Source organism: Malaclemys terrapin, chromosome 1, assembly GCF_027887155.1.
Source record: "Malaclemys terrapin pileata isolate rMalTer1 chromosome 1, rMalTer1.hap1, whole genome shotgun sequence".
In the NCBI taxonomy this organism is placed as follows: Eukaryota; Metazoa; Chordata; order Testudines; family Emydidae; genus Malaclemys; species Malaclemys terrapin.
The window spans coordinates 19,010,565-19,034,988 of record NC_071505.1 but is presented as its reverse complement, the minus strand read 5'-3'; the positions used below and the strand labels follow the sequence as shown (position 1 = coordinate 19,034,988).

Genomic DNA, 24,424 nt, shown 5'->3' with positions numbered 1-24,424 from the left:
GAAAAAAGAAATTATGCCTGGCTAGAAAGTCTCATATTTGGCAATACCCCTAGAACGCCGGGGCCCCCAGGCACGTGCCCACTGTACCTAATTGGAAATCCAGCCTTGATAGTGACCTTGAGCATACTGGAGTTTCTGCTTTAATTAGGAGCCTACATATCTGACTTGGGTCACCTGGTTAGACCCTTGCGTGTGGATTGTCTGGACCCTTAGGACTCTGACAGGTAATGACAGGTCAAACTCAGGACAAGGTTGACTCATCCGGCTCAGAACACTTATTACACTCCCAAACGCAGAGTAGACGTGCCCTCAGAGGGCAGTCAGGGTAGCCTGTAAAGCAGGCCTATTCACTTTCCACCAGGGGCGGCTCTATGGTTTTTGCCGACCCACGCACAGCAGTCAGGCGGTTTTCGGCAGCACGCCTGTGGGCGGTCCACTGGTCACCCGGATTCGGTGGCATGCCTGCGGGAGGTCTGCCGGTGCCACGCCCTCAGCGTCCCTGCCTCAAATTACTGCCGAAGCCGCGGGACCGGCGGACCTCCAGCAGGCATGCCCCTGAAGGCAGCCTGACTGCTGCCCTCACAGCAACTGGCAGGCCACTCCCCGCGGCTTGCTGCCCCAGGCACGAGCTTGCTGCGCTGGTGCCTGGAGCCACCCCCGCCTTCCACCTTGCTGAAGCATCTTCACTAGCTTGCTGGCTCCCATCAGCATGACCGAGAGTGAGATGGACTAGGATTTTAGCATGAGGAAGAACTTTAGTGTGGCTTGCTCTCACAGCACAGTTGGCTGTCCAGGAACAAGCACTGCCCCAATCATGGAGAACCTTCATTGCTTTGCCTCTGAATGAAGTCTTTCTGACAGCAATTAAAGGAGGAAAATAATCATGCACTTTCAAATACTGTGAAACCCCTACAATTCAAGTATAAAAGATACATCTGAAGCATACACACAACACACACACACACACAATCATTCACATTCCACATGCTGAAAAGTTATGAAAAAATTAAACATAGATTCAGAAAAGGTAGATTTGTTGCCTAACACAGAGGATATTGTTTGGCATGTTCTACAATCTGCATTCAGTTTTGTGCTATCCTCTATTGCAGTAGGTTTTCATACAGAATGAACTTATATTAGATCAATAGCTAACCTCCTGTCGGGTTAGCTATTGATAGATAGCACTGACATCTAATTCTTCAATGCAATTCTTTAAATATTTAGAGGTGGCTAGGTACCATGTAGTCACTAGGTGGTGCTCCATAATTGGAATGGAGAGAAAATTATTAGCTACAGCACCTGTTAGTGAAAAAGTGAGCTCTTCTGTTTTCAGAAGTACATGGTTTTATTTCATTTTATATTTAAATCTATCCTGTGGAAATTCAGGCTGAAAGATAATATTTCAAAGATTATATAATGAGTGCATAAAAATACACCAAATAACTTGGGAGGTTTTGGTCACCAGAAGATCAGAAGCTTAAAATATGTTTGAATGTGTTCAACCAATGCTGCTGGAGAATTTAGAAAGGCTGCCTGTTATGTATAGATATTCCAGCTGCAGCCCTTTGTATCTATGCAACCCTAGATAAGGGTGTTGACATTACTAACACAGAAGGCAGGTAGTGACATTTTGTAACTTCCACTTGAAGTCGTCAGCTGTAGTCTCCTACTTTGCTTTAAAATGTATTTTTCTCGTTTTAATACTACTTGTTTTATATGTTGATTTAAAACTATACACAATATTTAGTACTGAATGGGCTTGATTCAGTCCTGTCTTGCATCTTCCAGACATCCAGGCCATGTCCCTTCACCAGCCTATGTGTTTTGGGGGCAGGGTTGGCTAGCTCCCTTGCAATGGTGGGACTCCACCAACTGGAATGTACAGCACTGGGGAGTCCGAGTAGATGATCGAGCCTGATATCTTTAATAGGGATTTGCAAATATCTATGAATTTTATCTTCCCTTTGAGGTAGGGAGGTGTTTTAATTCCTGATGAGTTTGGGAAACTGAGGCACAGAGATTCTGAAAGCCACCCAGGGAGTCAATGACAGAGGTGGGGTTAGAACTCCAGCATGCCTAACGCTCAGTCCAATACTCCGTTCACTAGACTTCCAACCTGTCTCCCTATGTGCACTGTATTCTGTCAGGAAAACGTGCAACCCACGCACAGGGCTTTATGCAGCTCATGAGTCCCCTGTTAGGGCTGAGCGGGATGTGAGTGTTGCAAAGGGCCTTGTTCAGGCACACCTCTCAACTGGGCTTCATTTTCAGGGGCGTCACTCATTGCAATCCCAAATACATAAATGCCACACAGCTTTGGTGTCCCTTCACTTGTTATGGTTGGAATTGATTTACAGCAGAAATGCAGAATCTTGGAGCTGAGGTGATCCAAAGAGTTATTTAAACTAAAATAAAGGATCCCACTGCAATTTAAATTTCTTGCGTGAGTAACATTTCTGTATCCCTGACTTTGGGTCAGTGTCACACGACATGTCCCACATTTGGGCCTCAGCAGGTGCTTAATGCTTTGGGATCTTAAACAACTGTTTAGAGTAATTTTAAAAGCACTTCAATTCCATTTTAAGTCTGATCACACCACACTGCGTAGGTAGTCACTAAGACCCCCTATTCAGCAAAGGACCTTTATGGTCCCTAAAGCTGTTTAAATAGATAAGTTCTTACTGAAAAAGAAGGATGATCCAGTAGCTAAGCACTAGAGTGGGACTCAGTAGACCTTAGACCAACTCTTTGCTTCCCCCACACATTTCTGTTGTGAGATTGGGTAAGTCTTGCTGTGCTTCAGTTCCCCATCTGTAAAACGGGGATAATAGCACTGTCTCACAGAGTATTCTGAGGTTAAGAAAAAATAAGATGTTTAAGATCCATTAAAAATTGTGAGTTGCACAGACACTATAGTGATAGAGGCCATACAAGTACCTAGGATGGATAGATGTATTTAGAAAGCAAATTCCTGGATACATTAAGCATGATCTCTGATGTCTAGTTTCTTTCTTTTTTTATCTTCTTTCTAACTGAAGTTTAGAGCATCACTTAGAAAAAGAATGGGTAGGGGAGTTAATACAAAGTCAGTTAGAAACAGAACTGTACTTAAATACTGAAACACAAACACTGCTTTGTATACTACATACCTTTGTTTCAGACACAGGAACGGTCTGAAAGTTGTGGCATTACAAAGGGGAAGTGGACTGTGGAAGAGCTCCAGATTTTCAAGGTAAGCATTAACAGCCATTGGGTGTTTGAACAGCATCAGAGAATAGTTTAGGGGAGTTTTAAACCTTGTGGAGTTCAACCTCTGAAGCAATTCATTTCTCAGAACTAATGCAAGTTCCCAAACTTATTTTATTTTTAACATTGAGATCCTTTGGTTTTCCAAAGGTGATTGAATCAAAAAGAACATGAATTTTCAAGCTCCTAGGAAACTGCTGCCAACTCTTGCAGTTTTATCATGTCTCACCAACACTGTTTGATTTGTAGTGTTTTTCCTAAAGCCTCAGCTTCTGGAGTCCTGCGAACCCTGTTATCATTTGAAAAATGTTTTCAAGCCTCATGGTTGTGGAGAAAACCTTGAAAACACAAACAATCAAATTTAAAACAAAGAAACAATAACCATGAGGCAAATAAAATGAACCTAATATCTATTATTTTAAACACTAATTATTTTTAAATCAATCTCTTGATTTGCTTTGTTTGGGGTGGGTTTTTTTGGAGCTTGATTCAAGGTTTAGTGTGCTTGGGGTTGGCCGGTAGAATGTCAGAGAGAGAAGAAATCCACTAAGTCATGCCAACACCAGTGAGTTGCCCATAAATGGTATCTATTTTGGGCCAAATTCTTCTCTCTATTACACTGACATAAATCCTGATTAACTCTGTTGATGAAATGGAGTTGATTTTGTAATGGAGAATAGAATGTGTCTGCTGATTTATTTTTTCATTCAAGTGTTTCTCTCCTCCTTTTCGGCAGTCTCTTGCTGTTCCCCTTTCATTGTGTCCAGCTCTACTTCATTTTTCACGTTAATGTTTTGTTCATGTTTTCCTTTCTCCCTACCATCTGCCCTTTTTTCATGGACTCTCTCCTAAGGGCAGTGCAAGCCCAAGAACAGTGGGGTTGTAGTCAAACTTTCCAACCCAAAATCAGAGTTTGAAATCAGACACAATGAGTTCACCCAGAATTAGTACGGACTCTGTAAAACTGATATTACTGAGTTAATTTCTCTATGTGCCTTTTGATTCATCATCTATAGGATGAGAATCCTAAAGGCTCTCGATGTCCTCTTTCCAGTGCAATGAACACCAATTATAAATATTACTTTGAAAATGCCAAGATTGCTCGACAGTCTGCCAAGTAATCAGGAGTTTCAGTATGTACACCAATTTGCTGCATTCTTATACCATAACGTCAAGGGCAAACATGGCATATCATATTTAACACTAAAAGGGTTGGGGTTTGCTCAGCAGACAGTCATCTACTTTATAAATGTTACCTCTACATATTTTTAATACAGAAAATTGAAGAGGAGAGAGCAGCTGCAAACCATTTATTATTCTTAAAGTCACATCAACACTAAACAATAGGCTTAGATGTTGCATTATGTGATAGAGCATAAATAATATACCAGGACCATCCTGTTCTTACTACAGTTATTGGCACAACATCCACTCACTTCACTAGAGGTAATATTCACCTTTGGTGCAGAGGAGTAAAGTGCATCCCTTCCGTCCCATTTAAGCCTTCAGAATAGTTCTTAATTGGAGTTTTTAGACTTGGTGCTGGCACTCTGTGCAGGGTGAATTACAATCTTCCTGGATAAAAGTTATCTACTGGCAAGTAGCAGAGAATATTTGCTGGCAGTCATAATTTCTGATCTTTTTTTCACATCTGCATAAACCAATTAAATTGATCTGTAGTTTTATTTATTTTGTTGTTAGGTAGGTGTTAAGATATGTCATATTTTCTATTAAAGACAGAAGCAAATGTCAATAAACAGGTACACTGACATTCACTCATTAATTTTTCAGCATCCATCATTTATCTCAACTATGGCGATGTCACTGAAGCAGGTAATGCACACACTTGTTTAATTCATATGAATAGTTTGGTATTTTGAGCATTTAGCTTGTTGCTTTGCTGGTGACATCTGTTGCTTATTGGCCAAACTTTCAAAGGCTGCCATTTAAGCTGCATCTGGAAAGTATAGTGTGAACTAGTTTGCCTGGAAAATTGACATTTGCTTGCAAATAGTAGTTTGTATGCACAAACTGGTAATTACTCATGGATGCAAATCCTTAGTCATATGGATGTGGGATTTGTGAATTAAGTTAATACACACATATTTTCCAGACACAACAAAAATTGGCCATCTACCAAACCATCTAGTCTGACCTCCTGTATGTTACAGGCCACCAACACCACCCAGGACCCGCACACTAAATCCAACAACTGAAATTAGAACAAAGTATTAGAGCCCACAAGAAACTGAATGTTATATGCTACATGCAGAGAGTAGGCGAGAGCCCGAGGTGCACAGTACCTGAGATCCCTGCAATGGCAGGGAAATGATTAGGTGAGATATACCCAGGTAATCCTAGCAAGTGACCTGCACCTACATGCTGCAGAGAAAGACAAAAAGCCCCAAGGTCACTGCTAATCTGACCTGGGGAAAAATTCCTTTGCAACCTCACATGTGACAGTCAGTTAGACCCTGTGAGCAAGAATCAGCCAGCCAAGCACCTCAGAGAGAGAATGCTCAATGTCACCTCAGAGCCCTGGATCACCTTATCCAATATCCCATCTCCAGCCACAGCCATTCCTGATGCTTCAGAGGAAGGTGATAAATATATTGGAGGGGAAAAAATCCCTTCTTGACCTGTGCAGGTGACCGTCTGAAACTCTGAAGCATGAGCTTTTAGGAACATAAGACATAAACCAGAAATGAGCCCCACGGCTGTTGAACTTAACATCAAGATCTATCTTCCTCTATCAAATTATTAGTAAAGTTACTTTTGTTGTGGATTGCTGCTCATTTTTGATACTGTATATTCATGCCAACATCCTACCAGTGTTTTAGATCCTTGTCCTTCCAGTTCCATAGCCCCTTTCCAACATCATGTCATCTACAATGGATGGAGACTGGCCAGTGCACACAGTGCACTGAGCAACATTTTACAATGAATGTGAAATTCTCTCCCGTTCAATACAATCTGGGCCAACATTGCGAGGGTGGTAGCGAGAAAGAGAACATTTAAAATAATTGCTTGAAGAAAGCTTCTAATTCATTTGCCTTGCCTGATTTGCAGCAACAATTGTACATTGGTTCCAAAGATGGATTGGTTCAGCTCTCCCTGCACAGATGTCACACGTATGGGAAGGCTTGTGCAGACTGCTGCCTTGCCAGAGACCCATACTGCGCTTGGGATGGAAACTCATGTTCCAGATATGCACCAACTTCTAAAAGGTAAGAATATGTATAGAGTTCCTATGGAAAATCCACCCACTCATGTTCTCTACATTAAGGGCTTCAGAGGTTCCCACTGAGTTTCTATGCCAGCGAAAACAAGTTGCACTTTTTCAGCATGCTGTTTAGGGAATTTGTAGACATAACCTTGTCCATGTTTTGGTGGGAGTGCTGTGAAAACAGTGCAGCACTTTAATATGAATAGCGATAACTGCTCTAGGGCGTCTAACATAACAAGATCACGATACTTATTGTTATGCTACATGTTTTAAGATACCAAGTTATGAGGCTAAGGGCTAGATTGTGTCTGACTCTGCATGAGTGTGCAAAGGAGGGAAGTGATTCAAGGAGCCTCCCATTTTTGTGCCTCTGCATGGGAGCCAGGCACAATCACAATGCGGAGTGTGACTCTCACATGATACCCCTGGGTGGGTCATCGGCAGCAGGAACTGAAAGGATGAGCTAAAAGACACAGGTCTCATGGCTTAAGTGCTTTAGAGTTTACAAACCTCTATCCATAGACTAGCGAAGAACAGAGAACCATAGTGTGTTGGTATAGGTTACACAAGTGCTTTGCTGGGCTAATACCAGCTGCAGCACCAGCCTCCCAAAAGAGAAAGGACCACGGGAGCCATATCTGAACTCTCCCTGAGCCAGATGGAGGGATTTCATGCTGTACTCTAGAAGGCTAATAGAGTTACTGAGTTGGCATTAGCTCCCCCTCCTAGCATTCTGACTGGGTCAGCCAGAATTTCTCAGTTCATGCCACTATTCCAAGGTTTTTCCTCAGCCGCCTCTTCCACCCCTTCGACGAAACTGTCCTGTGGGCAGTCCTCATAATTCGTGCTCATGGGATTTAACTGATTGTCACATGTGAGGTTGCAAAGGCATTTTTTCCCAGGTCAGATTGCTGGCAGTTCCAAAAAATTGAAACAAAATTTAGTTTGAATCAGAATATTACAAAATATTCTTCCCCACTCTCCCACACAAAAGATTTTTTGGCTGCAACTGCATGTTTTGGCATATAAACAATTCACCTGAAAAAGAAGTCACTTGGCCTCTCTGTGCCTCAGTTTCCCCATCTGAAGAATGAAAATAATCAGATTTATCCTCTTGAGATCTACGGATGAAAGTTTGTAAGAGTTAAGCATTATCAATATTATTTTAATGAAACCTAAAAACAGTCACAGAGAGGTTAAGTAATTCTCCCAAAGATCAATACGCAAGTTAAATAGCGGAACTGGGAAAAGAATCCAGGAATCTTGACTCCCAATCTCCTGTTCTGTTCATCTCTACATAAAGTTCCCCAAACCGTACGCTGCAGCTGCTGTTCTCAAAACTGTTCCATCTGAAGCAGCACCTACGCTTTTCCAGCATTGCTTGTTTTAGAAAATTCAGTAGTTGACATTACACTGTGTTGGCCTTGAATTGAGTCAGGAATGTGGTCTGTTGAAGCTCGTAGGTTTACATGACGTAGGGTGTTGAGAGTTCTGATGGTTTCCAAGATGATCTGGCCCACCAGATCACAACATCTGTTCTGCCTTTGGATCTGGCAGAGCTCCTATAGCTGATTTGGAAGCTGTCTCTGCCACTTGATTGCCCTCCTCACCCTCTTCTAGGCAGATCTCTCTCCCCAGAGTGATTTTCTTAAATCACCGGCCTGTCTCTTTGTGCCATTTGTACAAATCTCTCTGTGCCACATGCCACTTGAGAGGGAGGCTGGATTTACTTAGGGCTGTAATTGCCAACGATAGGGCAGAAGTGCTGCGGTCCCACATCTGCCGAGCTCCTCTGCATTTTGTTACTGAATTCCAGCAATTATGCCTCAAGTGTTACACATTTTAATGCTCTTGTTATAGGCGAGCCAGGAGGCAAGATGTCAAATACGGAGACCCAGTTGCCCAGTGCTGGGATGTGGAAGAAAGTAACTATTTGCTCCAACAAAATGTGTACGGTCAGTGTGTCTGTCTGTTTACTATGCTCTTTGGAACTAGGCCTCTGGAGATATCTGGGCAGCTAATGCCGAGGCAGTTAGAATCCCCAAATACTCTCCATTCAGCCCTCATCCAGCAGTTAGTCTCACTGAGCCATGGGAACTTAAAAGAAGTAAATGGTGAAAACAACTCCCCCACACACATACTCCATGGGAGGGAGATACCACCAGAAACCCACATGAGTGGGGAAATAAGGCAATAGATATGAATACCCCATACCGCACCATGAGTGAGATGCCAGGACCTCCACTCCTTTGCAGAGTATCTGGAGAGAGATCCAAGTAAGAAAACCTCTGAGGAAGCAGGAAATGCTCCTTCTTCCTCCCCTAATACATACACACACTTGACAAAAGTCCCAACCCCTGTTCCAGCTGCCAAACCCTCCAGTTCCCCCTCCCTGCAGCTACTTAAACACTCCCCCATTAACAAGAGCCTTCCCCTTCCCTCAACAAGAAATCCCCCTCTCCCAGCTGCCAAACAGTCTGGCTCTCTCCCTTGGCAACTGCTGCAGTTCACTTACAAAGTGTACTGTCAATGCTAAATCCTGCGGTTACGCTGCAATTTCTGTGGCAGCGTAAAATAAATGAAAAGCTTTCAAAACTGAAGTTTGAGTTAGTCTGGGGTTTTTACATTCAATTATTAAAATGAACAGCCCAGTCACAACTAGAGATGTAAAAGGTTAAACGGTTAACCAGTTAGCATTAGGCTTACTGTTAACTGACCTTAACCGTTTAACCGTTAACCACGACGGCCCTGTGACAGCAGGAGGGACCCCAGCCCCGGCTACATGGGGCCGGCAGGCACAACCCTGGTCAAGTCGGGGCGGCCGGCCAGAGGGACCACAGCCTTGGCTGCGCCGCACTGGCTGGGCTGGCGGAACCCCAGGTGGGCCGAAGCAGCCCCAGCCCCGGCCACGCTGGACTGTGCTGCCAGCTGGAGTGACCCCAGCCCCCGCTATGCCAGGCTAGCCAGAGTGACCTCAGTTAACGGTTAACCAGTTAAATGATATAATTGTAATTGTTTAACCGGTTAACCTTATTAGCCAATATTCACATCCCTAATCACAACAGTATTGATAGTATTGCCGTGTTTAATTTTTGACCTAGTAGAAGCTGTTCCCTTTGATCAATCTCTGATAATTTTCACGTCACTGTGGTGCTGGAAGCCTGCTGCAGAACTCAACATATTTTGCGGCCAAAATTAGGGCTGTTTGCCATGAAATCAAAGACCAGTCTGTTGCATGGTATACTGGGCTCTCACTGTGCATATATACTGCAGGGCTCATTAAAAAGTCAGGATGAAATCTTGGTTCTATTGAAGTTAACGGCCAAACTCCCATTGATTTCAACGGGGCTGGGATTGCACTCTCACAATCCACCCCACAATTACTACATAGTGGTATCTGAGATATGCCACAGAGCATAGGGTTACTGTAGGGATGCCAGCCCGACTGCTGCTGTCAGGTATCTCTTTGTAGAGAAATGGTTATTGAAGTTATTGTCTTTGATGAACAAATACAAAATTACTTAGATGTTGCACTAATATAAACTCAATCCTGAGCCCAAATATGGTGGCAAAAATGGAATGTATGGCTATGTATTATACAAAAATGGAATGTATTAGCAGCTAGGTGGGTATTTCCCCTGGTGCTGTAAAACAGGTTCAGATGGCCTTGTGTCATCCCACTTCCAGCCCCTGGCAGATTAATAATAATAAGTATTAATAATATATAATAATTATATTATGATAGCACCTCCCAGCTCCAGTTGTGACTGGGGCCCTATTGTGCTAGACACCGTACCAACAGAGTGCAAGAGGCAATCCCTGCTCTGAAGATCTTGCAATCTAAATAAACAAGACAGACAAAGGCTGGGAGGGGAAACAACAGCACAGAGAGGTGGAGTGACTTTTTCAAGGTCATTGGCAGAGCCAAGAGAAGAAGCCAAGTCTCCTTACTTCTAGTTCAGTGCCCTATCTGGAACACACTGAGCTCCAGCAGTAACTGCCTAGTAGATGACCACTAAAAGGGAGTGATTTCAGTTAGCCTTGAGGCTGCTCTAAAGTATGCAGGGTGCTAAAGCGGTCCCTGGTGGCTCTCCGAATTGATGGAACTACAACCAGCACTTATGACTACCCCACCTCTACTCTGCTTAGTCTCCACTGGATGCACAGAGGATGGAGCAGAGGAAAAATGCAGGTAAAATATTGAATTCACCAGCAGTGGCTGTATCTCTTTAAAGTTAAGTAAGTCAGTGGTACAGATCGTATTAACTGCTCTAAAAAACAGTTGCATTGGAGGAAAGTTAGCAGCTGCCTCTAAGTCCTAGCTGTTAGATTTTAAGCTAAAAGTTAAGTTTCCTTTTGCTTATTTTATAATTCACTTGCTCCTATAGCATCTGTTCTGAATCAGTCTATTTTATCATTGCTTTAAAAATCAGGTCAGGGTTAATCTTCAGTACCATGTTTGCTTTCCAGGCATTAGTCATGAAACTGCTGATGAAAAGGTGATTTTTGGCATTGAATTTAATGCAACTTTTCTGGAATGCATTCCTAAGTCCCAGCAAGCCTCTATTAGGTGGTATATTCAACGCTTTGGAGAAGAACATCGAGAAGAGGTAAGTTATAGGTATCAAGGCGAGCTTCCTCGGTGGAAAATTCAGCTGAGTATTCGAAGGCAGGAGTTATTGGGATTAGTAGATGTTTTTCTTTTCCTTGCTTCACCTTAGGGATCACGTAGTGTTCTGGTATCACTATTTAGGGCATAAAGAGGGTGGGAGAGAGGCCATTTGCACTGTACTATGGGCAGATTTATTTTATTTATTCTGATTTATAAACTCATTCAAAAAAAAAAAAAAAAGGGAGAGAGAGAGAGAGAGAACCTAACCTTTGCTCTAAGCACTCCTGGGTGCATTTTAAAAAGACAGACTACTCCAATAACACCTTTTCCCCCAATAATTAACACATGGAATAACTCAGCAGCCAAAAACATATTCAGAATTTTCTGTTCTCTATAAGTTTACATATCACCCTCATCACGCTAGTATCTGAGAACCTTAGGACCAGCACCCGAGATGTTTCCTGCCTTACAATCTTTATAATTTCCCATGGAGTCCTCTCACACTAGTGAAAAACAAATGGGCATTAGAGCATGTCCTGAAGGTCAACACATTGGGACTGGTTTGGACTGACTTTCAAACCTAAGGACCCCTCACAGAGAATGCCTTTTGCCCTCATAGAAGCTATTTTTCATCTCAGGCCACTCCCTACCACCTGCGTAGTCATCACAACTGTGGTGGTAGTGAAAAGGGGGAGGTAAGATGGTCGAAGGTTTTAGATGAGCTTTATTGTTCAATGTTCATCCCAGATGCCTTTGGATCTGAACCAGATTGAATTGTTTTTTGGTTTTTTTTTCAAGCTCAAGCAGAGTTTAAATATCAGAGTCCTACAGGAACTATTAAATATACACCATGGTTTATGGCTCAGCCTTCCACTGATTGTGGGCACTAGCAACTCTCCCATTGACTGTGATGGCAAGATTGATCTCTTTCTTTCTAAGGGATGAGAAATTCCAGCTGTGGCTGATTTTGACATCCATCAATACTTGAAAAATTATATTGTATTTTGATCAGCAGGCCTGCTGGTATGTCTTGAGAATGGCCAAAGAACACCAACAGACACAGGTGGCTAAACTGAGAACTGTGCTATGCATGGCTTGGAAGACCTATATTTATCACTCCAGAAATATTGTAATTCTTGCCCTAATTGTTTTATTTTTGACTCTCTTGTGCAGGAAGTTGTATTCCTTACCTCACTAGTGGCCCTCTTCAGAAAAGTGCTTAAGTATATGATTACATCCAACCCAATTTATGAAAACAACTGAGCAATTATTTAAGTCCCATTCTTTTCAAAGGGATTGATGCACATGCTTAACTGTGTTCCAGGTAACTGGAACTGGGGTTTAGATGAGCCACAGTCATTATAAAAACTACCTTTCACCTCTGTGATACCTAACCAAGGTTCTCAAAAGAATTTACAAACATTAATTAACCAAATATTACATCTGAAGAGGGTTTATTTCATATTGATAACGTTTAACACCTCTTAGATCTGAACGTGCTTTGCAAAGTTGGTTAAGCATGATCATCTTCATTTTTCAGGTTGGGAAACTTAGATACAACAGGGTTGGTGGGTTACTAATGTCCATTCCTGTAGCTAAATCAGGAATTGAAACTCCTGGCTCTCTGTCTGATGCTTTAACAAGACTAGTTTTCCTCCCTGGATTTTGTTCAACCCAGTTTGGAAAAACACAGATTTTGTTAGAAATCGAAGACTCAATCAGTGCAACTGATGGTGGGCAAAACAAAGATGTCTTTAAAGAACCTTTCCATCTCACTTGTTCTTTGAGCTGGCTTAAGGCCAAACTGGCCTTTGGTTACATGAGAACAGGCTAAGGGCTGAGCAAACTTTCACCAACTTGTAATAGCTCCAAATAGCCAATATGCCAGAATGCTATGGCCCCACTCCCTAAGCCGGGCTATGAGAACAGGTAGTGTAGAGTGAGCCATATAGGTTTTATGCCACCCAGGGACTCCCCTACACCACAAGATTCCACAGCTGGTTCAAAAAATAGAACCAAGGATCTGGCATGAAAGGCATAAGGAGGGGTGTGCATAAGTTTTATGGCACTTGCATCTCTAATATGCATCCCAGCACACATTTGCAGCCTTTCAAGGCAATGTTTACTAGGCTCGCACTATGTAAACAATCTGACGTGTTTATATGAGAAAAGTCAAGTTTTGATAAAATGCTACATTAACCATTGGGCACATTTGAGAAGAAAACTCTCCAAATTGTTTTTCTGTGTTATGGATGTTAACTACAAGCAAAGAGTTTCTTATCACATGCTGCCAGTATATCCATGGGAGTATACACATGATGTTTTATCTTGATAAAATAGATGCTGGAGCTCATGTTCTGGATTTTTTTTTCTTATACTTTTTCCCCCCACCAAATTCCCCAGCCAGAGTCCTTTTTTACTTACAAGATCATAGCAATTAGAGATGGGATAGATCTATTAGCTCATCTCCATCCTTGCCGGTGAATGCTTGTTCCTATGTTCCATCTGCTAGTATGTTGACCCAGTCTAGTTTTTCTTATCGTAAGCAATGGGGCAACCATTTTTTCCCTTTTCAAAATCATCCTGATGGTGCATTTCAAAACAAAACAAAACAAAACAAAACAAAACAAAACAAAAAAAATTCTTTCTTTTAGAGAGTCAAGGTGGGTGAGGAAATAGCTTTTATTGAACCAACTGCTGTTGGCAAGAGCTCTGTATAAGCTTGAAAGCTTGTCTTGAACAATCAAAGTTGGTCCAGAAAAAGATAATACCTCATCCACCTTGTCTCGCTAATATCCTGGGACCAATACAACTACAATGCTCTTCTTTCTTTTGTTATTTTTAAAGATAAAGAAAAAAATAATAAAGCTGCATTTTCAAATAGGGTACCTAAAGTAAGGTCTGTAAATTCATGTGTAACCACCTAAATAAATCAGCTCGCTGTTAGGAGATGCTGAGCACTCACTACTCCTGTTGGTCAGGGCCGGCTCCAGGGTTTTGGCCGCCCCAAGCAGCCAAAAAAAAAAAAAAAAAGCCATTATCGCGATCTGTGGCGGCAATTCGGCTGGAGGTCCTTTGCTCCCAGCGGGAGTGAGGGACTGTCCGCCGAATTCCTGCCGAATACCTGGACGTGCCACCCCTCTCCGGAGCGGCTGCCCCAAGCACCTGCTTGCCAGGCTGGTGCCTGGAGCCGGCCCTGCTGTTGGTGTTTGGCATCTCTGAACCACAGGCTCTTTTTATTGAGATGGTCTAGCTTTGGGCACCCATGTTTGAAATTTTTCCCTCAGTGTTGGATACCACACAGATGGCCTCTATAGAAAATCCAAAGATAGAGAGATATTAAGTTGAGGGGTTTTTAATGCACTTTACTTTGACTAAAACACCATATGTAACAGAAATAAGGTAACTGTATTTAATATGTAGCCTGATCTTTGCTCAGTCAATACCTTACCATAACTTTTCCCATTACAATTCTATATTCTGCTCTCTCTTCCTGCGTTATATTTCTCTAATAACACTGTATGTTATTGTAGTGCATGTCTTAAAGGTATAACTTATTGTGATGACGATACCATGCTTTGTGAATGACTCAGTGCACCTGGAACTTAAGTTACAGACTTTTAGTTACAGTGGTGTAGCTGGAATGTTTCAGCAGATCTTTAAACCTCACTTTACAAATAGATGGTTACGCTTTGTCCATGACATGCAATACAGCTTCCTGAGGGGAGAGAAAGGGCAAAATCCAGACTAGATTGGGAGCCTTTGGCCCAGCAGGATGTCTCCTGCATTTCACCTTTAAGGTCATGGTTCAGAATCCTACTTCCAGTCAGAATGGCCTATGGGAGGGGACAGGATCTCCTGTGGTACAGGAGCTGTCACCAGGTCATTCTGCTGCCAGGGGGAGTGCGTTTCCCTGCGGTTTGGTGGGTCATGAGTCAATTATCTGGTGCTTTTGTATTTAGTGTTGCTCACGCAATTGATCATGTTTACTCCCATATTTGGAAGGTTAGTCACTGACTTGTCGGAGAACATTTTTGTGACTTGGATTAATAAAAAAACCTGTACATCATTTATTCGTAAGGCTTTAATGTGCTGAATTTCCTGCAGCTTAAGCTTTGCTGTTTGTTTATTCCTTTTTAAATTCCTATGTGTTGTGTTATGTACATAATAGGTGTCTGGGAGAGAAAAAGCAAACCCAGTGTTCCCTGCAAAGCTATTAACATTGGCCTCCTATGGTTTTTAAAAATATTCGTCTGTCTCTGACCCAGAGTCTCCTGTGGCCACAGGTTTGCCAGGCTGTCATGTCCCTTTCCATGGGACATAGCAAGCCATATGTTTTGAAACGACAGCCTATTAATTGATATGGTTTAACTCCTTGCATGATGTGGGTGATGGAAGATAACACATTGGGGAGCCTCAGCATATTTCAGCTTCTTCACCACCAGCTCACTCTTTCCCACTGTCCCACCCCATGTTCGCTGGTTGATGTTAGCCATGGATTGGGCTATCCAGCCTGGTTGGTAATCCTCTTTGAAAGGTATGTGTTTGGTAGGACACTGAACTCTATTGCTGTGGTCATCATATTGGAGATAGGGATGCATTTTTTCCCTAAGTGCATTTTGCCCTGGTTGGAGGGATTGGGCTTCAGTTGCATCTGGCAGTTATCTCTGTTTTGTAGATATTTGTTTGTTATCTGTTTTGTTGATATTTTTGGTGGTGAATTGGTGAGTGAGGCATTGGTCTTTGTTGGTTTAGTCAGTGGCTGATGATTTTTGTGTGATTACAGCCTATTTTCTTTGGCCACAACGTCATGGGCATGAGTTTCTGGTGGTGATTGTAGATAGATTCTGTGACTATTCAACCCCAAACCCAAGAGTCAGAGGAAAGCAGAATGGAGAAGAGGGCTAAGTTTGGCAGAGAAGAGCACTTATGGGCATAGACCTTATTATCGAGTGAAGATTTAAGAATACACCATCCTGTATCAGGCCCAATTATTTGAGAAGCGAATTTTGTCTTGGGACCCAGTGAATGGTGATTAGTGGGGACTCTGGGCCAGATTGAAATACACACTGCCCAGCAGGGATGGAATGTCATAGAAGGTAGTTATTGACTAATTTGCTGTTGAATTTAATTAAAGGTGCAGCCAATTTGCTTTTTACCATTAGTTAGTGGTGTGATGTGCTTTCTTGGGGAAATCTCCTGGTATTGACAGCAGGGTCAACTTACTCTTTAAAGGTTTGAACTGTTTCATTTTGTTGACCAATGATTCTTTCACACTTCTATTTTACTTTAACCAATTAGGTGGCGGTGGTGGGTTGTTGTTGTTGTTTGTCTGTTTGTTTTTTAATTCCTTGAAGTCCATAAATCAGACCATTATTTTTTCCACAATTTCCAAGAAAAAATTATATCCTGAGCTGAGATATACCATGTGGAAATTCAGGGAGATTGATTTGATTTGGGTAAACGTAGGGTGGGAGTTTAAAAATTACCCTTCCAATGGGAAGTTAGCTTCAACCTTGCCTATAGTGGAACTGATGTCTCTCCATACATAATGACATTATGTCCCAAAAACCGAAGAAGAGCTCTGTATAAGCTCAAAAGCTTGTTTCTCTCACTAACAGAAGTTGGTCCAATAAAAGTTATTATCTCACCCACCTTGTCTCTCTATTATGTTCCCACACATTCTTCATTTTTCCTTTAGATTTTTAAGTTCAAATAGATGTTGTAAAAAAGAGTTTGAATTCAATTATTATTTTTCTCAATATAACAGTATCAACATGGCACATAATAAAAAGATCCACGTCCTCAATGGAATGATGATATAGGCCACTGATAATGAAGACCAAGGAGAATTCTCAGTGAACGCTCCCTATTTTTGTTTCTTCCACCCTTTCTTTGTTCAGTGGTAACATTTAACCCATGGTTAGCTCAGCTTTACCTCTAGTGCTTTTTCACATGTTGATTAATGAGGGAAGGCAGGCTTTGAAGCGCTATTTTCTCACAGACAGGTGCAATGTTTTAACTGTGAAAGAGTTCACATGTGAATTATTTGTAATAAGGGAGCCATCTAAACACACCATTTATAAAGGACAAAAGATGGTGACCTAACGTGATGCCATGCCACTTTTGAATCCTTAGTTGTTTTCCATCTGACTGTTTCAAGATTTGCCATCCTTATGGCAATGCGTGTTCCCCCCATTGCTAAATTCATGCTGTAAAATTCAAGCAATTAATATAAATGAACCTCTTATTCATTTGCCAGGCATTTTCTGCATATTTTATTTAATATTTTATATCAAGGATCAAAAACTATTTAAAAGTTGCTGAAAGAATATACAGAATGCTGTCCAACTCTGCTACCTTGTCATTGAGAAGATATAGCATGCACACTGCAACCTATTTCCAGGCTGAATCAAAGCAACTACATGACACCAGAAAAGTTACGTCGATAAATGTTGATAACTGCTTAATTTCTGTGGCTCACAATATTGGCTCTGATTCAACAAAACACTTAATCATATGTTCAGCTTAAAAATACCTGCTTAAAGTTAATCATATTATTGAATTGGAATCTCTGGTCTTCTGAATTGCTAAACAAAACTCGTTATAGCTCCAGCAGAATGATTGGTTATGATATGCTGAAAAATAATGAAACCACATATGACAGAAATAAAATGATATCTCCTACGTAACCAGGCTTTTCACTATACTCAAAATTTAATAAAACATGTTTTACGTCTGCAGGTCAGGAACTAAAGAACAAATTAAGTATTCAAGTGAAAGGTTAAAGATCTACTACCAAGTAATGAAATGCCAGGTGTTTATGAAACTCCAGAGTCCTGTGGGGGAAAATGTAGAGAGGAAAGTCAGGAAGAGTTCTGAACCTATGGGTAAAACAACATAAACAGGATACCAAAAAAGAGAAGTGGGAGGGAAAACAATAATGAAGTATGGCTCAATATGTGTGAAATCAGAGCCATAATTTCATCCTGTCAGAGAATAAGAAAGGAATGAACAAAGAAGACACAGAAAAGGAGGGGGTGACAGGCACCATAAATCAATAATCAACATGTAAATGGGACATTGAATAAGAACCTTATTAATTAAAAGTAGAAGTAGAGATTGATTAGGATTAAGAGACACAAACACTTTAGTGATGTTAGCCTGTGGTGTGGGCTCCCAAGGAAAGTGATGGGAACCTCAATGTTTAGCACATTTATAACTATACTGTGTCAAACTGCATATGAAGGCTACTGTATTACAAATAACACATGGTAATAATTAGTACAGAGATGGACTAAGTGACCAAACAGCTGTTTTCCAATTCTAGATTCTTCAAGATCCTCCATAGCTCTGACCTTCCTTTTACCTGACAACAGGCTGAGCCCCACTGTGGTTTCTTTGAATCAGTGTACAGCCAGCTTAGCCAGCCAGCTGGAGATTCCCTTACTGTAGGAGGTCTGACGTATAGCCAATATACGGCGACCAGATAGCAAGTGTGAAAAATTGGCACACTTTTTTGCGGGGAGCTATAGTTGCATATATAAGACAAAGCCCCTAATATTGGGATGGTCCCTATAATATCAGGATGTCTGGTTACCCAAAGCCAATGTAACTGGCGCTCTGCCACCCAAATCAGAGATGTGGCCAGCGCAAGCTGTACTCCGGTGATCCCCAGCTGACAAACAGCTCTTCAGAGGACATTACAGCTGGGACATAGTGTAGAACAGCCCTCAATCTGCTCAAAACTACGCTGCCATGGAGCCACAGGATGCCTCTTTGAAACTCCCTTACCTGGGCTCAGCAGCGGTTTGAGCCTCTTGTCTCTTATTGTGTCATCTCTTCTGCTCCACCAGCGACACCAGACTTTTCGCCCTGGTCATCAACTTTACCCACAGCCCTCTTTGCACTTTCTTGCACACTAGTCCCTACTCCCGGCATGAGCTGCTTGAGCTTCTATGAAAAGACACCACCTTCAACTCATTCAAGCCCCTTTTTAAGATCCACCTTTGCCATTATGCCTACATGAAATTAACCAGGTTAAGGCATGTTTTCCCAGAATTATTTAAAAACCTTTCCTCATACTGCCATGCCCATGCTGATTAAATGCATAATCTTGGCCTTCTAAGCACCTAGGAGAAGGCATTCTGTTTTCTTTCTGTTTTGGAAGGCACTTAATAATACATCTTTGGGTGACCTTAGAAATAATCATAGGAAAAAATGAGGGAACCCTTATCCTTAAAATAGGCCTTTTCAAAAACTTAAAAGATCTCCTTCACATTCTATCTTTACAGGATACCAAATGTTGTGGTATCACTTGACACAATACAATGCCATGTCTAGATGAAATTTTCAAGAAAGCTCACTCGGTCATACTCTACTCCTGTTGAAATCCATATGGGTTCTAATGGCAACGGAGTAAAGGCCAATGCTGAGCAGTTTTGAAAATCCCACCCTATATTTCTCTGTCTTCCTCAGCTACCCAGCAGATATCCATGTCAATGTTTCTTAATTGGTGAGTCACAATCGTTATGGGGGAAGAAAGGGGGGATCATGAAAGGCAATTGGGGAGATGGGGGAGGTTTGTGAGGTATTGAAAATTTTATTATAATCTAAACCAAAGAAAATCTCTCTCCACCATTGCCCACACAGCCTTACTTTTCAGGGTCAAGTATTGTCTCTTAGCAGCGTGAAACACACACACAAATAAATTATATAGGCTTATCTTTATCATTGATACATTTTTATTACCTTACAGTAAGCGCAAGGGGTTTGCAAATTTTTTTTTACTTCAAATAAGGGGATGCCATCCTGAAAAGATTGGTAAAACTGCCCCACGTGATAGAATCTAGCGAAGGAAAAGACTTATTGAATTACTTAGTCCATCTCCCCGCTATTGCAGGACTGTTAGCTGCTGTAAATGTACTTGTATTTTGACCATGACCAAGCTATTTTAACTCAGACAAACGTTGGGGTTATATAGTGCCTGGTATCAAAAGATCACAAAGCACTTGCCAGACACTTATTAAATAAGCCTGACTTCCCCCTTGTGATGTAGTCAGTATTCTTGTCGCCAATTTATGAATGAGGAAACTGAAGCCCGGAGCTGCCTTGCCTCAGGCCATATTGTGTGTCCGTGACAGAACTAAACAGAACCCACCACTAAGCCCCAGCTGAGCCGAGTTCCGTTCAGTAGACCACCCTGCCTTTCTAGTAGCTGACTTGTGCTCTCTGAATGGGTCATCAATGGCACACAGGCAGCTGCACATATCTGGCTGAAGAGCACTTCAGCTAGTATGGTAGCAAGCCAGGCAAGCAGGACTTATATATATTATTTAGGGATGAAGAATTGCTTACAGATTTTTCACATAAAAACAGTGTGTAGTCTACCCACTGTGAATACAGTTAATTTACTCATCTTTATGCTTCCCTGATCATCTTCCTCTGAAATATGCTGGAAGGGCAGATGTATAGTCTGGGACATTTTCCAGATTTCTTTCTTTTTTCCCAGTGAGGCACTCAGCACAATAGTGAATTAAACAGGATCCTTGTGTATTATAACAATGCCACCAGTGGTGCTGAAGATGTGCTTAATGTGCATGCTGCATTGTGAGCTAATCGAACTGAACCACAATCCCTTCGCTGTTGTTCTCCCCTGCAGCCTCTGTGCGGCAGCAGAACACTGCACACTCTGTGAACTGCCAGCTTCCTTTTCAAACATCAGCACTTCAGAGGGAATGTACCCTGGGGTATGGAATTAGAGCAAGGGATTGGGAGACAGAGCTTTACTCACAGCTCTGCCACTGAGTCTTTGTCTGACCTTGGGCAAATCACTTAGCATCCATGTTTCTCCATCTGCAAGGATCCTAACATATCCGTGCCTCAGAGAGGGATTGTGAGGCTTAATTAATTTTGTAAATCACTTGTAGGTTACCAGATTTGCAAAGTAGCAGGTACCAATTGCATTGAGCCACCAGCACCCCAGTGGCTAACATGTCATATTGTGCTAGATATAGCAAGTATTTCCACAGCCTTCACAATCTCAAGTACAATTCCACAAATGCTGCAGTGAATAGGGTACATAATGCACAGAAATTCAGCCTTAGCTTTAAATTTCTGTTTTTTTGTAGGTTTTCTCATTCACAGATCCTGAACCCTACATGATAAAAGAATTGCACTGGATTTTAGCTCCCTGAATCTTATTCACGTTTTTCTGCTCTCACTTACAATGGTGTAAATGAAGCATAACTACATTGAAGTTAAGAGAGTTTACACTGTTGTAAACCCAGTGTCAGATCAGAATGAGACTTATTGACTTAATTGTTATTACTATTGATTTATTATTTGTATTGCGATAGTGGCTAGGCACCCCAGCCGTGGACCAGGACCCCATTGTGCTATGTGTTGTAGAAACAGAATAAAATGATAGCCCCTGCCCCAAACAGCTTGCAATCTAATGGGATTTGTCCAGCTAACTATCCAGCTCTTGCTTCGAGAAAGTAGGCTACCTTACCCTTGTTTTGGTCTGTTTAATTGTATTATTTCTTGGTGACTCTATCCTCTCAGACTGTATGTACCTTTAACTAAGGCATGCTGATGAGACTATAATTATCAATTGAATAGTAGAACTCTGAAATTCAAATGGTTCCATATGCATCTGTCTATCTAAGGTACTTATATGCCAGTGACCTAGAGGTAAAAGGCTGCATAGTCAGTCCCTGAGCCAACTGTCCCCTCTGTCTCCTCTACTCCCCACCTAACATGTACTCAAATTTTATTTTTCCTGTGCTTTTAATGCATTGTTTTCTGCTTTGTCTAATCTCACAGCTGAAGGCTGACGAGAGAATCATCAAAACGGAATACGGGCTGCTGATCCGTAGCCTGCAGAGAAAGGACACAGGGGCGTATTACTGCAAAGCACAGGAGCACATGTTCATTCACACCATTGTGAAGTCAAATTTGAATGTCATAGAGAACGGGCACATGGAAAGCACTCAGAAAACGGAGGACAAAGACAGATGGATGAGAGATTTGCTTACTGAGTCGCGGCTGAGGTACAAGGCTTACATCCAACTCGTCAGCAGCCCCAGCCTCAGCCTGGATGAATATTGTGAACAGATGTGGCACTGGGAGAAGCGGCGGCAGCGGAACAAAGGTGGGGCAAAATGGAAGCACATGCAGAAGATGAAGAAAAAGCGAAATCGAAGGCACCATGAACCTGTCAGCAGCCCACATGCCAGGCCTACATCTACGTAGTTTTATAGTCTATTTAAAGAAAGGACGTTTAACATGCAAAAATACTGTGTTCTGTTTTGTGCATCCTTCCTATTAATTAATATTGCTTCATACTGAGTCTAGATAACACACAGTCATTATTAGTCTGTATATGACTGCACTGGAATACTGGAATACTTTAGCAAATGGCAAGTTCCTTATTTGAGCATCGCACTCAAGGCAATAATTCCAAATCTGGGTTTTTTCCCCAGAAATTCAGATTTTTTAGCTAACACTTAGATCACAAGAAGCTGATTCATGAACATGTGGGTGTTTCACAGCTTCCCTAGCATAATTTTTATATGAGATTTAAAGTCTGTGTTATAGTGCATTATTAATCATTCCACCCCAGAGATGGCTGCAGTTCAGGGGTATGTGGATGTATTTGTAAAAGTGCTTTGATCTTGTAAGGATGGGAGGTGCCATATAGATACAGGCCATATTGTGACAGATCTGCAAAACTATACTAAATTACCCATTGGGCATATATTTCGGTACATGGGTGGCATTTGCTGGCACATAGAAGCAAAGCAAAAAAGTCAAATTAAATATCAGCTTAAGAGTAACGCTCATTTTCCCCATAAAAAATGTAATCACATTTTAAGAGGAGGAAATATAAAGCTTTATTCATTAGGGCATAAGCAGCCTCTAGTTTGCAGTCCATCTGCTGAAATGAAATGTTGACTCAAATTGAAACTGCCAGCAAGATACTCGAGAGTAAATGTCCTAAGCAGCGCGTGGAAGATATGTGCACAAACCCTATTAACAAATAATGGGATTTCTGCCTTCACCTCTATTGTCTCGCTGAAGATTTTACCCTTAATGTCTCCACTCACCCCTACAACTCTAACCCCCAGCTGGCTTCATTTTCTGGAGTATGGTTAGTTTGTTGTGGAAAAAAAGAGGAGCGGAGAACACACACGCACAAAAACCCTCCCAAACTTGATGACAAAAGACAATGAGGGAAACATATTTGGTGACAGAAAGAAACTGACAGTGCTCTTACGCCAGGTATAACAATGGGGAGAGAGCAGACATTCCTCAGACTTGTGTATTTGTTTCATAAAAGCTCTTGTGTATTTCAAACAAGGCATTCTGTTGTTGGAATTAATACTATTTTATTAGAATTAAATAAAAACAGAAAGTGCCCACATGTAAATAAACAGAAGTAGAAGTTAGAGATGAGCAGCTTTGGGATTTACAATAACATCATTTGTAAAGTGTTCCTAGTTTTACTTTCTGCGCTTTAATAAGATAAATCTTCTTGTATGAGCAAGAGACACTGTGCTTCCTTCAGATCTGATTTACACCAGTGTAACTCCATTGGCTTCATTGGACTTTCTCCCAATTTACATTAGTGTAAGCAAGATCAAAATCAGGGCTATTGCCTCTTCTCATGCTTCGCAGCCCCTCTCCCCCACTCTACCAAACCTCCCCCTTTCTGCCTTTCACGCCTCTTTGAGTGTGAAATGACAAATTAGCCACTTCCTCACATGGAAGAAAGCTTTGATGGATACTAAACCGACAGACTTTACTTGTTTCTCATGCATTCTACATGTCTTGAGAGCAAAGTCTGTGGGAACGCCATGTAATTGGTGTGCAATTCATTAAGGAACCAAGAACTTTGGCTCTGCATGCTGGAGATTATCCCTATCCGCTACCCAATATGTGTGTGCATTCAGTTCCTGATCAATAATTGTGTCCATACAATCTGTGCCATCGTACATTTCCTTTCTGATAAATGATACAAATATGGTGATGTGTTTTTCAGATTGTAGAAAGGAACCTCAGCTGACTCAAGTTCTTGTAAAAAAAACCCAAAAAACTAAAACAGAATGTGCATGTATTGTATAAAGCCAGGGATATTGTGTCATTAATTTTAGATTTTTTGTTTTTTCTTTAAGAGATACATTAGTTAATTAGAAGGTATTAGGTAGGTTGTGTACAGTACTTTGATAGTGTACTCTGCAAGTGTTAAATATTATAAAAGATGAGAGGGGAGTTTCATTATGCAGGACTTTTAATCAAAGAGACTGATGTCCTAGGCTTTTATTAGTAAGCTTAGT

At 41.5% G+C, this 24,424-nt stretch overlaps 1 protein-coding gene across 1 annotated transcript in view; it reads left to right on the top strand.

Moving 5' to 3' along the window:
* The window catches only part of LOC128830354 (semaphorin-3D-like), a 30,987-nt gene extending 8,647 nt beyond the window's left edge, over nt 1-22,340 (top strand). Inside the window, exons 2-7 of the mRNA XM_054016175.1 lie at nt 3,161-3,232; nt 5,038-5,079; nt 6,316-6,473; nt 8,333-8,397; nt 10,943-11,082; nt 21,912-22,340. Coding sequence (XP_053872150.1) covers nt 3,161-3,232; nt 5,038-5,079; nt 6,316-6,473; nt 8,333-8,397; nt 10,943-11,082; nt 21,912-22,340 — 906 coding nt within the window. The remainder of the gene's footprint in view (nt 1-3,160; nt 3,233-5,037; nt 5,080-6,315; nt 6,474-8,332; nt 8,398-10,942; nt 11,083-21,911) is intronic.
* Nucleotides 22,341-24,424: the final 2,084 nt, after the last annotated feature.